Source organism: Lemur catta, chromosome 21, assembly GCF_020740605.2.
Source record: "Lemur catta isolate mLemCat1 chromosome 21, mLemCat1.pri, whole genome shotgun sequence".
NCBI classification, from domain to species: Eukaryota; Metazoa; Chordata; class Mammalia; order Primates; family Lemuridae; genus Lemur; species Lemur catta.
In genome coordinates this window covers 25,070,618-25,088,631 of record NC_059148.1, presented here as the reverse complement: position 1 = coordinate 25,088,631, position 18,014 = coordinate 25,070,618, and the positions used below count along the sequence as shown (strand labels likewise).

General features: G+C 45.5%; 1 protein-coding gene across 1 annotated transcript in view; it reads right to left on the bottom strand.

Annotated features, from left to right (window-relative positions):
• The window catches only part of HECTD4 (HECT domain E3 ubiquitin protein ligase 4), a 159,619-nt gene that overhangs the window by 26,693 nt on the left and 114,912 nt on the right, over positions 1-18,014 (bottom strand). Inside the window, 13 exon segments of the mRNA XM_045534796.1 lie at positions 141-271; positions 546-751; positions 2,077-2,258; positions 4,982-5,142; positions 7,001-7,137; positions 8,981-9,118; positions 11,018-11,144; positions 11,642-11,778; positions 12,539-12,776; positions 14,759-14,922; positions 16,929-17,008; positions 17,503-17,651; positions 17,770-17,931. Coding sequence (XP_045390752.1) covers positions 141-271; positions 546-751; positions 2,077-2,258; positions 4,982-5,142; positions 7,001-7,137; positions 8,981-9,118; positions 11,018-11,144; positions 11,642-11,778; positions 12,539-12,776; positions 14,759-14,922; positions 16,929-17,008; positions 17,503-17,651; positions 17,770-17,931 — 2,012 coding nt within the window.

Sequence of the window (18,014 nt, the reverse complement as noted above, 5' to 3'; positions counted from 1 at the left end):
GAACATGGAAATATGGAAAGAACCACAATCATTTGCATTAAAGGACAGCAACAATTTGAGGTTTTTCCTCTGCCAGTTTCAGCAGAATCCATTTAGCTTTTCTCTCCCCATCACCACCTTTTTGAGAATAGGCAACTTACTCTTTGCGGAATCCAGACTGACTTTCTTTGCAAGACACAACGACAAAAGCTGCCCCGGGGAAATTAACATCCATGTTGACTTTGGACTCGGTAATTGGGAACTCTTCGGAGGGGAACTGCTCTGGTGCTGTCTGCAAAGAGACGTTTTATAAGGAAAGCCAAGGGCTAAACACAAGGGGGCCACGGGGATGGGCCACGGCACGTGTTGCGAGAGTCAGAAGGACAGAAGAGCCCTCGGAGGGAAGAAAGCTACAGATGAGACAAAGCAGAAGAGGTTCTAAGAAAAGGAAACTGCTGGGAAGGCGGGCTTGGGGGAGAAAGGGGAGTTATTTTTATCAAGCCAATGAGACTTCCAATTAAAAATGGTAACCATAGCTCAGGGACATTAGCTTTATAGATTTCTACCTGCAGAAAAGAGCAGATCTGTTTCGTCAGCTCCAAAAGGCTGTCCTCGCCCTGGTGCAGGGTCCGGGTGATGGCCACGCTGAGCCACTCTCTCACGGTCTGGGAACTGCCCTGGTAAAACAGGTCTGTGGCGGAGCAGTTCTGGGAATGGATGCAGTGCTGCAGAGACTGCGCCAGGAGGATCGAGCTGGAGCTGATGGTGCCATCTGGGGACAGAAAGGAGACAGAAGCTGACAGGAACCACAGCAGCCAGCAGCTGGGAGAGCCTAAGTAACAGTGAACAACCCACCCAGACAGCCTGCACTGGCCGGGCCATCTTGGATAACAGATGTTACCAAGCAGATCTTCTGGGCGGGGAGTGGGGTGGGGTGGGGGGACTTGGGGATCAGTGGTCTTCCAACTTCTGCTTTCTTTTTAGCAGAACTATTTCCTAAAATAAAATCTTCGGTAGAGGCCCAAGTCTATGAAACAGAGACTGTGGGGCTGCTTCAGGGGTTCCCAGAGCCTATTCGGCTGCCCTGGCCCACCCTGAGCTGCATCAAGGAACTGCCTGGGTGCCTGAGTGCAGTCTGTAAAGAGGCATGTGAGGTCACCACAGCAAAGCTGCTTCCATGACACTTTAAGCTTTCCAGGTATGTTTCAGCTTCAGAGCTCTGAGTTCCTGGAACGGGCTGGTGGATTCCAGATGCTCAAACTGGCCCGTGGAGATGCAGTGCACACATGCACAGCCAGAAGGCAGCTGCCCGAGACACAGTGCTGTCTGCCAGCCAGCTGGGAAAGGTGCCCCCTGCCTGCCTCACCTCTTGATCCCATCTTAGTTGCTAGGAGACCCAGGGGAGCAGGCTGGAGGCTAAGGTGCCACAGAAAGACACAGAGGGCCCCTCATCTTGGACTGGGCCGCGGGCAGACTCATCACTCACCAGGGGAGCACTCATAGCCCGCACACCCAGGGCACAGGCCGGCCCGTCAAGACAGCTCCACCACAAGTCAGATGAACAGAATACATCTGCTTTGGAGGAGTTTGATAATGGGAACCTTTTCCTTTTTGTTGCTGATTTTTTGTAGAGACAGGGTCTTGCTTTGTTGCCCAAGCTGTTCTCAAACTCCTGACCTCCAGTGATCCTCCCGCCTCGGCCTCCCAAAGTGCTGTGATGACAGGCATGAGCCACTGTGCCTGGCCATTTTCCTTTCTTTTCAATGCCAAATGGAATGTCTATGGCAACAACACAGTGACTAGGTTTCACAGTTAATACTTAATTTTCCTTGATCCACAATTCGCTTGGGAAAATTAATGAATGCTTAATAGATGAATGACTACAGTGAGGTCGCATACTTACGTTTCGCAAAGAGTGAGAAAGCCCCGCCAAGAGAATCCCAGTTCCTCAGTGCAGTGTCTCCACGAGCCCGAGGTTCCCTCCCCCTCGCGTGGAACAGAACAGAAGCACGACACCCACCTGGGCCCAGTGCGTTCTCAGGGCTGTTCTACTCTGGCGCCGGGTTTGGGAGCGACAGCAGCAAAGCCAAGTGTTACCTGGGAGGGGAGGAGCGAGGAGCTGGTTGGACAGCAGCTGCAGGTGCTCCAGGGTGATATCCCGGATGGCGGGGATGTGGAAGAGGCGGGTGAACAGGTGAGGCAGCTTGGGGGCGAAGATATTGAGCAGGGCCATGCGGCAGTAGAGCCGGGCCAGCGCGGCCTCGCAGCGCAGCAGCTCTCTGCAAGGGAAGGCGGGAGACGCTGAGCGCTCTGCCCGGCCCAGGCCGGCTGCGCCTCGGGCTTCTCTTCTGGCCCCAGGGTCTCTACCTCAAGCCAGAAAAAAGCCACAGAATTTAGTTAAGCTGTTAAGTTTGATTTTTCCCAACTCAGAAAGCACTGTGGGGAAAAAACGAGAGAACTCGTATGTGTATGTTCCTAGCAGCATCATTCGTGAGAGCCAAAGAGCGGGACCACCCCAACGGTCATTCACGTCACAGTAAATCTACACAATGGGACATCTTTCAGCCACAAAGAGGACGAAGGACTGACATGCTCCACCATGTGGATGGCCTTGAAACGTGCTGAGTGACAGAAGCCAGACACAAAAGGCCACATAGTGTATGATTCCCTTTATATGAAATGTCCAGAACAAGACAAGCCATAGAGACAGAACATACACTGGTGTCAGGAGACAGGAGCTGAGGGGACAGGAGAATGGCAACTGAATGCTAATGGGTACGGAGTTTCCTTTTGGGCTGATGAAAATGTTCTGAAACTGACTATGGTGATAGTTGCACAATGCTGTGAGTACACTAAAAACCACTGACGTGTGTACTTTAAGTGGGTGAATTGTATGGTATATGAATTATATCTCAATAAAGCTATTATAAAAATATCACTGTGGGGGGCTGGGCACCGTGGCTCACGCCTGTAATCCTAGTACTTGGGAGGCTGAGGTGCGAGGATGGCTTGAGCCCAGGAGTTTGAGGTTGCAGTGAGCTATGAAGATGCCACTGCACTCTATCCCGGGTGACAGAGCAAGAGCCTGTCTTAAATAAAATAAAAAAATAAAAACAACAAGCAAAAATGTCAAATCCTGGGAGAGAATTAAAATACTGTACAGTGTTGGGACAGAGTGACTGGACAGTTACTGCAGACGGCAGGGTAAGAGCTTTTTGAAGCAGTGACTGTTGGTTGAGATCCAAGCGAGACAGCCAAGCACAGATGTCGAGCGCTGCAGAGGGAGTGAGCCTGTTGTGTGAGGGCCACAGAGGGGAGGCGACAGGCTTGGGGGCTCACGCCGGGTTTTGTGAGGCAGGTTAGGGTGTGAATTCCACTCCAGTGGAAGGAAGTGCAAAGCCAGGGGAAAGTCTGCGTTAGCGGAGCAAGGCTGATTTGTGTGTCTGGAAGGTCACTCTGGCTGTGGTGGGCAGGAAAGGAGAGGGTTGAGGCCAGGCCGGCGTGGGGCAGCTCGGGATGTGTCTGGGAGGAAGATTCAACAGGCCTTGCCGATAGGCCTCGTGTGACGGTGAGGAAAAGGCTGGCTCGTCATGCCCCTTCCAGATACGGGAAGGCCAGTGACAGAGGAGGCTCTGGGGAAAATTCCAGATTCCACCTCACATGCTACACTTTAGGTACTTATTAGATTATTGGTGAGTAGAGGTCAGAAAACCCTTTCCTCACCTCCATTAGGACTGCCCTTGGTTACTGTGCTTTTAGCTCAGTTCTTCTGAAAACCTGGCAAACAACGTCAGCAATAGTACTAGGCATTGCCCAGTAGAAAAATGACCCAACTGGCAAGCTGCACCTATACTGGAAGGACTGTGCAAAAGAACATTCTTGGTGGGAAGCACAGCTTCAAGGCTTCCCAGAGCATGGTGACTCTCTGGCCTGAATCGCTGGCAAGCTATGCCAGTGGAGTTGTCACGAGAAATGCTGGCTTCATGTGAACACTGCTGTGTGACGTCTATCCTTCACACCTGAGTTGTCACTTGGGTGGGTGGGATCAGACAACAGCCCCAGGCTTTGGTGTGGGTGACCGTAAGGACCCCTGCTGCAGAGGCGATCGTGATGGCCCCCCCTGCGGCACACCAGGCTTCCTGTCCTGTGTCTTGCTAAGTAAAGGTAATGCCAAGGGACCTATTTTGGTCTTGCCAACTTGACTGCCCAATTGAACGTAAGGCCACCCAAGTGCAGCAATCCAATATCCAAAGGGAGATGGCCAGGAGGCAGCTGGATACGTGTATCTGGAGCTCCAGCGAGAGATCTAAGCTGCAGACTTACTCATGTTGGTTCAAAGTGGACAAAACAATGAGAAATTGTGATGGCTAACGGAGGAACAGCATGAAAAATAGTGTATGGAAACTTTTACTAGAGAACTGCATTTATTATTATATTTTCCTCTGAATTGTGGCAAGAACTTTATATTTTTTGCTCCCAGATGTCACTGAGATGTTGCAAGAATTCTTAAGCTGGAAAGGAACAATTCACAGGGGAATTGGTAATGGTGCATGTGAGGGAACTTTGCCAGATCTTCAAGTTTCAACTCACTGAGGGCAGGCGCATGCCTATGGCACCTTCTGTTCCCTTCCAGGACCCTGCATGGTGCCAGGCACAAAGCAAGCACTCAAGCAATAACCTGTCCAGCTTAACAGAGAAATGACCTGGCTGCTCACACAGTGCCTGGACACGTCTTATCTCTCCTTGACCTGCTTTACCCTTCGTAACTTCTCCTCAGACCCCAATTCACAGCGCAGTGCATGTCACACAGGTCGGGCGCTTCTAGATCCCTCAACTTCCCTTCCCAACACCTGCAATTTCCTGTTACCTTTACTAGCTGCCTTTTCTCCTTCTAACTGTTGGCTTTGAAGGAAATGCCTTCTTGTCAAGGAAAAATGGTACACATGGTAAAACAGGGTAATCGAATTTCCGTGACTCCTTAGAAAGAAGGGCTCAATTTTACCTGTGAATTTGAAGATTGGTATTGTCCAGTGTGACCAGCCCATTGGTGGCAGTCCTTCGGTAGCCTGCTGGGGGCCTTTCCAACATGTCAATAGGATACCAGTATCGTACCAGCACACCTTCACTTCGGAGGTAGGTTTCCACCTGCACCAATTCATTCACCTACGACAGAAAAGGGAAATGTCTATTTGTTCTTCTGAGCATTGTCTTTGTTTTCCCAGTATGAGTGTGCGGGGGTGTGTGTGTATGTGTGTATTCTAAGTCTAGGCTTTTAGACATTATGCTTATAATTTGCATCTAATCGCTATTTTATGGACAAAATAAATGAGTTGAAAGAGAATTCACATTTTGAAACACATGTTACAAGTTTATACTATTAATATATAAACTTGCTATCTACTTTGAGAAAATAATGAAATAGTTAACATTAGGAATCATGGAGATTTTAAACACATTCTTAAATACAAATTTAAATTAACTATATAACAGAAAGGCCAATAGCCAGTTATTTTTTAAAAAACTCTTCATATCAAAATAGAAAAAGTACAGATATATCTCACCAGACTAAAATATATATATTACCAGACTATAGCAATAAATATTAATTTCATGCCATTGATAGAGTCTAAAAGTTCAAAGACACCTACTGATAGTTTCAGTTTTTCTATACCAAGTGGAAAATTTTAATTGATACAACAAATTAAAAAGATCTTCAATATAATCATGACTTAGCAATTTAAAGAGAATAGTGCTATATTTTAGCACACATTTTTGCCAGGTAAAATTTATGTTCATTGTTTTTATGTTAATAATTTCTTACAGGCAAGAAATCTATCTGATAGCTCTATTTTATGGCTAGGAAAATAAAAAGTTCATACATATGCATTCTGGATTCAAATACCAGTGCAATTTTTATTTAGGGATTATCATAACAAAGAGAATCAAACTATTTGAGAAACAACAAAATGATTATTATAATGCAATTTCTATTTTTCTAATTTTTACTTTCACACATGTCCATTGCTGAAAAATACTGTCAATAATGTCAGAATTTTATATCAGAAGGCAATGGGAGACTAACAGTATTACTAGTATTATTGATGGAATTTTCCATTTGAAAGCTCACCTCCGTAAACCCTCTAAAAAATTTAATGATTTGAATTTACTTCTGATAAAACAGAGTCAGTTGATGGTGTAAATTTTTTAAAGGTAAATTTCACAACATTAATTGTACCTAACGTGACCTATATCTCTCTAGATAGATACCAGAGTGTGTATCTAGACAGTGACAGATAATTCTTCACTAGACAAATACAGGCTTGATCTGTATTTTCAACAGTTTTTCTTGCACGGGAAACTTCTTCAACGTAAGGATGTGTGTGCAGCCTTACAGCCATGTAGTCACGGCTTCCAAACAGGATTCTGTTTTGAAAAGGAAGCTTCAGCTTTGCCCTCTCACTCCCTCTGTGCCTCTGCACCCCCATCCCTCCACATGCTGGCTGAGCCCCAGGAAGCTTTGCAAAATGGAGACGAAAAGTACTGATCTAGTTTCATACACTCATTTTGCAGATATGGAGTCTGAGGCTGAAAGAACCAGTGAGAAAATGTGAGCAAATTCACAGAACTATTTCTTTGATTTGGGTCCATATGACCATTGTGACAGTGACAGATCATCCGTTCATCAAGGACAATGGGAAAATTTTCCCTTGGAACTTGGTAGATACAATGTAGGGACAGTTTGAACACAGCTGACCTAAAATAATGGCAGAGCAAGTGTGGTCTGAAGGCGCTGACAGCATTGAGACTTAAGAGCTTGTCATCTGTCACCAGCCCCTGATCTGAGCCCATGACACAATCTCAGGCCAGTCATTTGGCACCATAGCACTATTGCTTGGTTTCTTGGTCCCTAATTCAAAGAGAAACCCATCCGTATAATCACTTTTTAAGGTACTTGGAGTCTGGGCACGAAAACCTCAGTATACATAAAAGTGCTTATTGATCTGAATGGCTGGTCACTCACTGAATCAACATCTAGGACGACTCCATGAAGCCCAAAGGTTTTCAGCATCCCTCGGATGGCAAATTTTGGCAGAGCGGTTCCAACAGTACTGCTGGCTACGTTGTTGCTGTCCGGAGAGCGGGTTACTACCGTGAGACCTGAGGAGTGCAGAGGAAGAAGTTTTCGCAGGAGGAAGCACCATCATCACCGTGGGACCCTGTATTTTAGAGCCCAAGCAGCTCTGCAGCCTTTAACAATACCCTCAGTTTTGTTACAACCAAAGAGGAAACAGCCCACTTCGGAAGATAATATAAAAAAAATGTTGTAAAAACTCTTACAATTTAAGAATAAAAGGACAAGCCAATTAAAAATGGGCAAAGGATTTGAGTAAGTGTTCCTACAAAGAGAAATGAACAGATACACAGGAAAAGATGTTTAACATCTTTAGTGATTAGGGAAACGCAAGTCAAAGTCACAATGATATACTACTTTACACCCCTAGAATAGCTAAAATCAAAAAGACAGATAATAACAGGTGCTGGCAAGGATGTGGAGAAATTGGAACCCTTGTACATTGCTGGTGGGAATGTGAAATGGTGCAGTCACTTTGGAAAATAGTTCGGTGGTTCCTCAAAAAGTTAAAAAAGAAGTTATCATACGATGCAGCAATTCTACTCCTATATATTTATACCCAAGAAATATGAAAACATATATCTACACAAAAACATATGCACAAACGTTCATAGCAGCATTATTCATAATAGCCAAAAAGTGGAAAGAAGTCAAATGTCCATCAATAGATGAAGAGATAAAATGTGGTCTATCCACACAATGCAAGATTATTTGGCTATAAAATGAAATGAGCATATGAATGAACCTTGAAAAAATTATGCTAAGTGAAAGAAGCCAGACATAAAAGATCACATGTCTTTTCATATAGGATTCCATTTGTATGAAATGTCCAGAATGGGAAAATCCACAGAGACAGAAAGTAGATCAGTGGGTCCCAGGGCTGGGGGAGGAGCAAAAGCGGAGTGAAGAGGTCACAGGATTTCTTTTTAGGGTAATGAAAATGTTCTGTAATTAGAGGCGATGGTTTGATGGTTGCACAATTTTGTGAATATACTAAAAACCACTGAATTGCCTACTTTAAAAGGGTATTTTAGGGTAATGTGAATTATATCTCACAAGCAAAAAATGGAAAAGTAAATATATACTCCTTTCTCCTGCCCATGATGTTCTGGTATTTTTGTGAAAGTCTTCTGGTAACTCTAAAAATGAGTGGTTTTAACTTCTCTTTGTTGTGCTTTTCTGTATTTTCCTCATTTCCCCAAAATACACAATAGATTTTTAATCAAAAGAATATATTCTGGGCTGGGCACAGTGGCTCACGTCTGTAATCCTAGCACTCCGGGAGGCCAAGGCAGGAGGATCCCTTGAGCTCAGGAGTTTGAGATCAGCCTGAGCAAGAGTGAGATCCCATCTCTACCAAAAATAGAAAAAATTAGCCAGGCATGGTGGTGCATGCCTGCAGTCCCAGCTACTCAGGAGGCTGAGGCAGGAGGATCCCTTGAGCGCAGGAGTTTGAGGTTGCTGTGAACTAAGATGATGCCACTGCACTCCACCCAGGGTGACAGAATGAGACTCTGTCCCCTCTCCACCCCCCAAAATTTTCTTTTTATTCCAAAAAGCCCAGTACAGCCACGTACATGTGGTTCATTATCTCAGAAGCCAAGACAAAGCCTGAGAGGCCCACATGGGATCTGCAGCCCGGACTCCACTTCCCTCCCTGTAGGACCACCCAGCCTCACCCAGCTCATGCCGGTGAGCTGTGAGAAGTGGGAGAGGTTTACAGCCCTTATGTCTACTTGTGCTCCACAGGGGGTCAGGCCATGTAGAGTCACCCTAGGAGAGCCACCAGCTGCTTATCTCATGTTTTAGAAAATTCAAGTTCTCATTTTATAGGAAATTTCATAGGTGAAGTAAGGAGGAAAGCAAAACCTTTTCGAACTTTATCAATTGTGAACTTGTTTGCTTCATCTTTAATGTCTTCGATGGTGGGAAGATAAAGGTCTCTCGGGATGCCACCATTCTCCTCATAGAGAAACTCAACCGTCTGTCTGGCAATATCCACCATGCCTGAAAAACACAACAGCCTGGGTGACTCTCCAAAGAGTACACAATCTTCAGGTCAAACATGACACTGACTTGTATCTAGAGTAAAAGGATAAGAGACTCTTTCAAACACCGTTTATGGGAGTACATAGCCTTTTGGGGAAGGTAATTATGCACTGTCTACCAAGTTGAAAATACTAAATGCACTATTTCTAGAAATGTCTCAGATCTCTCCCACAGGAACACAAGCACTACTTTGCAAAGGTACAAAAATGCACTGCAGCACTATTGGTAGATAATAATAAAGAAATGGAAATAACCAAAGTGTTCATCAATACAGAACGGCTAAAAATGATGGTACATTATTACACAGTCATTTCATTTTAGTTAAATCAAAATGACTAAAGTACAAATGGAGAGGAAGAAGTAAGTGAGGGTGATGCTTTTTCCTTACTTTATACATTTTTGTACTGTTTGATTTCTACTATAATAAACACTTGTTGCTTATGTAAGAGAGGCAGAGAACTACATCAGCTTCTTTTATCCACTAATGTAATTTGCTCTGTTCTTCCTTCCCAGAGGGAGAACATATCACTATGCTTGATAACAACAGGCACTACTGATTAATAACCAAGAAAATAGATGTCCAAAGACCAGTGGAAAAAAGCACCGTGGGCAGGACAGTGAGGCAGCAGTCTCCACCTGCTGTTGCTGCCCAGGACGTTGTGGGTGTTGGTAGTACCCGCTTTTACACGTGGCCTGGCTCCATCCCACGAATCTACCTCTCTTCTACCCACTGGCCTTGCTATAACGAAAAGGTGTAGCAACTTTTTTTTTTTTTTGTGAGACAGAGTCTTGCTCTGTTGCCCAGGCTAGAGTGCTATGGCATCAGCCTAGCTCATAACAATCTCAAACTCCTGGGCTCAAGCAATCCTCCTGCCCTAGTCTCCCAAGTAGCTGGGACTACAGGCATGCGCCACCATGCCGGCTAATTTTTTCTATTTTCAGTAGAGACAGGGTCTCATGCTTGCTCAGGCTGGTCTCGAACTCTTGAGTTCAAGTGATCCTCTTGTCTTGGCCTCTCAGAGTGCTAGGATTACAGGCATGAGCCACCATGCCCAGCTGTAGCAATCTTCTGAGCATATTATAAAAGGGGCTACAATTGGAAAAGGATACTTTTGGAAAGAAGCATCAAAGAGAATTAACAAGAAACTGTGGCCTGATATTAAAAGATTATGGAACAATCTTTGTAATGTTTTCAAAAAGAATAGTGGGGATGAGAAAAAGAAAATACTGTTTTATAATCAGGGAAGAGTGGGAGACCGCCAAATCAAACCTTCCAGAGCATAGGTTCCATTCTAAAGATGAGGAAAACAGGCTGGTGGCAGTGGCTCACGCCTGTAATCCTAGCACTCTGGGAGGCCGAGGCAGGAGGACCGTTTGAGCTCAGGAATTCGAGACCAGCCTGAGCAAGAGCGAGACCCCATCTCTACCAAAAACAAAAACAAAACAAAACAAAACAGAAAGAAAAGGGAGAAAGAAAAGAAAAGAAAAAGAGTACAAAGATGAGGAAAACCCAGAGATGCTGAGTAACCTTCTCAAGCCCACCCGGCTGGTAAATAGCACACGTGGCTTCAGGTATGGCTGTTACCCACCAGGCCATAGAGTTTCCCATTATAACCACACCAGCTTCAGTACAGCAGCCCATCAACCCAAAACACTGTGTTAAATTAACAAGCAAATAAAAGGCCAGCAATGAAAGCAGAAGCGCTCCGAGTTCACTACAGGGACGGGTAGAACACACTGGTAAATCTGGCGCAATGGAACACGAGCCCCTCTTTCCTGATTTACGTCTTGATTTCCATCTAACCCAGCTCTTCAAGTCATGACATAAGCTCCCGAGGAGAACAAAAGGCACCAGACCTAGTTGGAGAGCACCCTTGATCTGGTCCAGGCCTGATTTCCGCTCTGCTTCGTTGCGGAAGCGTCTTCGGATGGTAGGAAAAACCTTGGTCTCCCATGCTTTCACCAGCAGGGCATAGTGGTCCTCCTGGAAGGAGAAGGAACCTTCGTGAGCGGAGCAGGAATGCCTCCTGCAGGCATCACTCCCCCCAACCTACAGTCCTCACCCTGAGGTCTTCGCCCCACTCAAATGCCAGGGACAGAAACGTAAGGTGTGGACTCCTGTACTGGACACACCCGCAGATGCCAGAGGAGGGAACAGCTAGAACGCGGCAAGCTCTTCCTTTCCCTCTGAAGAAGCCACAGAAACACTTCACAGGCGCTTACTGTGTTACTTTCAAAGTATTTCATTTCTCCAACACCCGGACCTCCACCGGGCAAAAGTGCCCAACCGATACCACCATTGACAGGGGTTTGGAAATCTGGACACTCCAGAGTCACTGTTCGAACACAGTGACATAACTGAAAGTGTAACAATGCCAGCCTTGTACCCTTATGTCAAAGTCATGCCTTGAAGCTTGTACCAGTCACCAGGGAGCTAAGTGAATGCTGCCAAATCCTCACCTGCACCTGCAGGTCTCTTACCTGCGGGATGTCGTCGTCATCGTCATCATCACTTTCGTCATCTGCAATGGGAGGCGGGTGAGGGTCTGGGCCAGAGGTGATGAAATTCTCATAGCTGAGCTCAACTTTGTAATGACAGGAGGTGTCGCTATCGTATTCTGTAACAAACCCCGGGAACAGTGAATTCTAAACAAGAGCAGGCCAGAAAAATCACTAACTTCTCACCCTTAGACAAACTGGATTCTCTTAATGTGTGTGAGAGGAAGACGCCTAGTACACTGAGGAATTGTAAAGCAGAATCAAGGAATAACTAATCATCTGTAATTACCCTGAATCCTACAATAGTTTTTATGAGTATAATTCATTCAACTCAGAGAAGAATTTGGAAAGTTCTTCACTATGAGAAAGAACCATTAATAAACACACTCTTAAAATAGTTTGCAAACCAGAATCCCATGGGCCAAATACAGCCTGCAGACATTTTAAGTTTGGCCAGCTCAGTTATATTCAATTTATTATAAAATTATTTGAATAATCGGTAAAGTTTTTAGCGCACCCCTATATACCCACCACCTAGATTGTGCAATTAGCATTTTATTATTCTTTGACTACCTTAGTTTTAAACAATTTTTGCAAATGACTAACACTGTAAAATGAGGAGACTTCATATAAAACTCTGGGATTTTTAACTGTCTTACACCCTCCTGCTGGTGCTGAGGACTGGCAGGCTTCCTGAAAATGGGAACACACTTTCCAGTCCACCACACTTCCTCCTGCTCCCCGCATTCTCTCACCCGGCCTGTTACCCCATTACAGATGGTCATTGGTGTTTGCAAACCCCGATTGTGACGAGCAGGCCCAAGTGCAATGGATTTATGGAATTCATAGCATTCACGGTCCCAGAAGGAAGTGGCTTACGTTGCTGGGCAGTGGCCACAGCCGCAATCCGGCACGGTGGCCCATGGGTGCCCGGGTCTGATGCAATACTGGTGCCAGCATCATTGTCACTGTCAGATGCCATGGCGAAGGGCAGGGCCTCGAAGTTAGCGCTAATCTCCTCTGCCAGGTCGGTACACAGGTCAGCAGCATTGCGGTGGGCCTGCCCTTCCGCATAGGCGAACGGGCGGGAGCCGAAGTTAGCTCGAGTTTTGGTGTTCTGGAAAGGAGATCAAATAAAGGATATGGAAGGACCTAGGTTTATTTTTATTTATTTTTTTAACCCCTAGGTGCACTTCACTAAACATCAAATCAGACAAATAGCCCGAGGTGCGGGCCAGCGCGAGAAACCAGGCAGGCAGCCGGCACGACTGTGCGCGCGGGCGCTCAGAGCTCTGCACGGCTGGCCCGGCCTCCCTTCTCTGGCCTTACACTCGGTGCTGACCGAGCACAGGGACCTCTCGTTTTCCACACTGTTCCTTCCCGCCTGACATAACTGCATATGCTGTTCTCTCCACCTGACACATTTCTTTCCTATAACTTGGCCTAGTTAAGACCAGTTAATACTCCAGACCTGGCTCAAGCATCACTTCTTCAGGGTCAGAGGGACGTGATCGGATTTGCTTGCTATTTGCTTTCATAAAGTCTATGATTCTCACTCATAGCATTTATTAGCTTGTGATTATACACACACACACGTGATTACTTGACTGATGTCTAATTCCTCCAACTGATTGTAATCCATGAAAACAGAGACCATATCTGTTTTGCTCCTTGTTATATATACAGAGCTTAGTGTGTGACATATAATAAGTGTTCAATAACTATTTGTTGAATGAATGCATAGACTAGGCTAAGAAATGCTGCCTTAAATTATTGGCATCTTTAATTCATTCAACAAATAAGAGATGGCATCAACTGAGACATGGGTCAGATCCTACAGAATCTTATAGTTCCTTTTTTTTTTTTTTAAATTGGGTCTTGCTATGTTGCCCAGGCTGGAGCACAGTGGCTACTTACAAGCATGATCACAGCACACTATAGCCTTGAACTCCTGGGCTCAAGTGGTCCTGTGCCTCAGCCTCCCGAATAGCTGGAACTAGAGCTGTGTGCGCGACCATGCCTGGAATTTTGTAGGTCATTATAAAGACTTGGGCTTTTATAATAAGTGACAATAGGAAGCCACTGCCTGGTTTATAGTAGAGGAGCAACATTCTAACTAACATTTTTAAAGGATCACTGTGGCTGCTGTGTGAAAAGACATGTAGAAGGGTAAGAGCAAGGGCTGGGCGGGGAGTCAGGGGAATACGTTATAGGCTCCCCAACAGATGATGGGGGCCGGGTGAGGCTGTCAACGGAGGAATGGGACAGTGGTCAGATTCTGGATACCTTTTGAAGGTAGAGCCAACAAGACTTGCTGACAGATTAGATGTGAAGCATCTAAAAAAAGAGGAGTCAAGGAGCACATCAAGGGTTTTGGCCGTAGCAAGGGAAAGCATGGAGCTGCCATTTCCAGAAACGAGGAAGGCCAGGGAAGCAGCAGCTTTGGGTACAGCGCCGAGTTAGGTTCAGGCTGGGACATGTTAACTCTGACATGCCAGTAAGACACCGCAAGATGTTGCTTAGGCTGCCGGGTAAATGACTGTGGAGTTTAGGGAGAGGTCTGGGATGGAGATAGGAATCTGGGAGCCACCAGCATGTAGTATGTAAGAATGTTCCACAGAACACTGCATGTTAACAGGTGCTCCTCAAACAACTGAAGAGTTCCATGGTTAACTACATGTGGGGTGCCTGGTGAAATACAGGTGAGCTTCTGAATCTTTCCTGAAGGCTCCCTCCAAACTTCTGACATACTAAGTGACCCAAGAGGATTGTTTTCAAAACTTAACCTTGACCACAGAATCATTTCACTGACATTTGAAGGAACACTGGTGCTCCGTGTGGTGTTGTTTGGGAACAGGGGCTAAAACCGTGTCAAAGCAGCTCGGCACTAAGTAACTGGTGGCGCATCATCCGACCCACGGCTGTTGGGTTGACGCAAAGGCAGGCCTGTGCTCGGGCTGGCTCTGCCCTTCCTTTGTCATTGCGCGTCACATACTGAGTACAATGCTGGCACATTAGGTGCCTTTCGTTTTTGTACACCCCTGACAAGAACAAATGACTCAGGAGAATTTGTCTTCCTCTCCCAGCAAGGTAACCTGCCTTTTTCTGGATGTGAACCACTGGCCACATGCCACCAGAGACGTCCTCGAGATAGGGTGAGAGGCGCTGCCCGCAGTACGTGAAGTACACCCGGCCCTTGGCTGGCTGCCCTGGAGGAGGCGGGGTCCCCTCGGTCCTCTCCCAGCCAATTCCTGCGATGTCACCTACAGCAGAGAACAGGAAGGAAGCAACACATTTTCCCCTTTTTACTGACTATTAAGTAAATTCTAATTTGTAGCCGGTGTGACAGCCTACATATCACTATCTATTTATGTCCTTAGTTACCTCTGAAAAGGACATGAAGTTATTGAATTTACATAGATATAAAGTAACACAATAGAAACAAACCATTTCAAAAAGATGTCAGAAATTATTCAGAAGGAAGAAAATGCCTAGTGTCCGAGTTAAGTTAGTTACCCCAATTACACATTAAATGTAGCCTTTATTTTCCCGGCAGCCAAGACAAAAATGGAAAACATTGGGTACAGTTTTTTAAATAGAGGAATACAAGTTTTGCTCTCTCGACACGTGGAGGATTACTTATGGCATAAAGGTAAAAGGGTAGTATCTTTTCTGTAAATTTGTGGAATATCCAGAAATGGCCTTAAAAAGACATAATTTAAAACTCCACCCACAATGTAAGCTAAAGGAGGATGTTAAACCCCATTGTATCCCCTTACTGGTAAGTATTTAAGGTGTTTTGCAAGAAGCTGAGGTAGCCGAGCCAAGCTGCTTTCTGATGGGACGACTGGAGGGCAGGACAGGGCTTATGGAATCGTCGCATCGGCTCTCTTACACTGGCTGCCTCAGGCAAGCTGCTAGCTGTAAACTCTCCCATAAGTACATCAAGTTCTATGGTTCTGCTTTGATCACAGAGCCTCCTATGGCTTAGATACCACTGGAACGGGAGCTTCCGAGTGGATGGGGCCTTGTCATTGTTCACCACGGCATCCCCAGGGCCTAGAGGAGGGCCTAGCAGGTAGGAGATGCTCAGCAAGTATCTGTTGATCAATGGACTCCTCACATTGGTACAGATGTTGAGATTCTGTTGTAAAAATCGGGCTCCAATTCGTATCCCACGCAGCTACATTTCTCTAAGAAAAAGGTAGCCTGTGCACGAGGTTCAGTCCAAAATTTTCTCAAAGACCAAAATTGCTAAAACCAAACAACAGTGGCAACAAGCAAATAAAGACCCTGACAATGCTTCCCGTTTCCTCCCCACACACGGTTTTGTGCCGAAAGTGCTTAGGTAAATGCTCTGCTGAGAGGTCAGAGTCCTGCTCCACAAAGCAAGAGAGAAACAACTTTGCCCTGACACGATTTCCAAGTCACAGCTTGACCGTGAGTGAAAACACTATGCTCCCGGGAAAACTTCAACTTAACAAGCAGCTCCCTCCAGGATAAGTGATGGCAAAGTACCCCCCAGGCAGCTACAAGAGGTTACCTAGCAGATGGAGCAACTTTGTGTCCCCATCTCAACATTCCAGATCATCTATCACATATAGCACCTTAAGTTTTATCAGAAATGAAGCTAAGATGTATTATCTGAAAATACGTAGCCAATGTATTTGGCCACTTCTAATGTCAGAAGGATGATTCTAGTATTTTGCTACTGCTGGAGCAGGTGGGACCAATCCCAATTCAGCTACTGTACAGATCAAGTTACTCATATGGAGGCTAAAAAGGAGAGAGGATTTTTTTTTTTTTTTTTTACACTGAGTTGACTGTTTATGTGACTGAAACAATCAGGCAGAATATACCTCGCAGATGAACGAGATGTTCAGGCTACTGAGAACAAAAGTCTACCGCCTGTATGTATCAATGAGGCATTTCTTAGGCTAGTGGTAGCATTCTCTTTTTGTTGAAGCTATTTATCTGCTCATTACTGAATAGCTGATGAAAGACTGAACTCCAGAGAGAAGCAAAATCTCAGAATTTTCTAATGACAGAGGAACGAAAGTAGATGTGACTCCTGAGTTACCAAGTGGAGGTTCTAATGGTAACAGCTCAGAAAGTGACAGAGTTTGTGTAAACGTCAGGGCAGCAACGACAAGCATTTGGTGTTCCCCAAAAGACAAACTGCCCGTTTCCAGTTGCTAGATTTATTTAACTTTAACCTACTTAGACCCAAGAGAAAGATACGGGGTAAAAGAGCTCCCACCGCACTCACCGGGAGACAGAGTCACGTCTAAGCGCACGCTCTTCCACTGTAACAAGCTGGAGCCGTTGTAGTGCACAGCTCGGCCGTTGCTATGAAAAGCACAAAGAAGGGAGGTCAAAGACAAGGCCAACTGGCCAACACAGAGGCAGGTAGGGAGTGATCGGGGGTAGGGGTTCAGTAGCTTGAGAATACTCAGAAATCGTAGGAGCTATTCTCTCTCCTGAAACATGAATATATTATTTCCAACTGGCATTTTCCACATTTTGAGATTATATTGTTAATACTTTAATATTAAAACACCCACACCAGTATTTCCCAAATGGTATTCATAGAATAAAATGATATGGGATTTGAGAAATAAACAGATTTTTTTATTACAGGACAACTAGGAAGGAGTCTTGCTAATGTACACTGTAAATCTCCAAGGAAGAAGGATGATACTCTCCTCTTCCCAAACTTATTTGACAACGGAATTCTATTTTGGCTTCCGGAACACCCACAAACACCTTGTGGGAAGCTACTGTCTACCGTTCTCTGGAATTTTGATCTACTTCTTTAAGGAAAAGCAATCGTAGCCACTTACTTATGGAAAAGACAAGTGCCCACTGGATTAGTCCAAGCCCCATCTCGTTTCTCTGCTTCTGTAGCGAAGCCAAAGGAAACTATTGGTCCAGTGTCATCATCAGTATCTCCATAGGAAACAATTTCAATTTCCCAGTAAAAAGATGGGGCCTGAAGAGACACCAGAAAAGGGCGACAATCAGAGGGCTCAGCCTGGGCCTGAGAACCTGCGTTTTCTTTCAAATTTGAAGGGAAGAGGAGAAAGACAGCGTGTCACGTGACGTCTCACCTGAACAGGCAGCGGTGACGTGGCATAGATGAAAGTGCCCCGGGGCAGACCTCCCCCAGCGCTGGGGTCAGCCAGGAAGGTGACGGAGGTGAGGTGAGACGAGAACATGCAGGCTCGGACGGGGGGAAACACACGGGACGGGCTCCACGTAATCTCTTTGGGCTGCAGGGGGAAAAAGCCTCATCAACAGAACTGCCAACGTCAACTCCTTCGCCCTCTCAAGAAAGAGAAATAATTCTTATCTG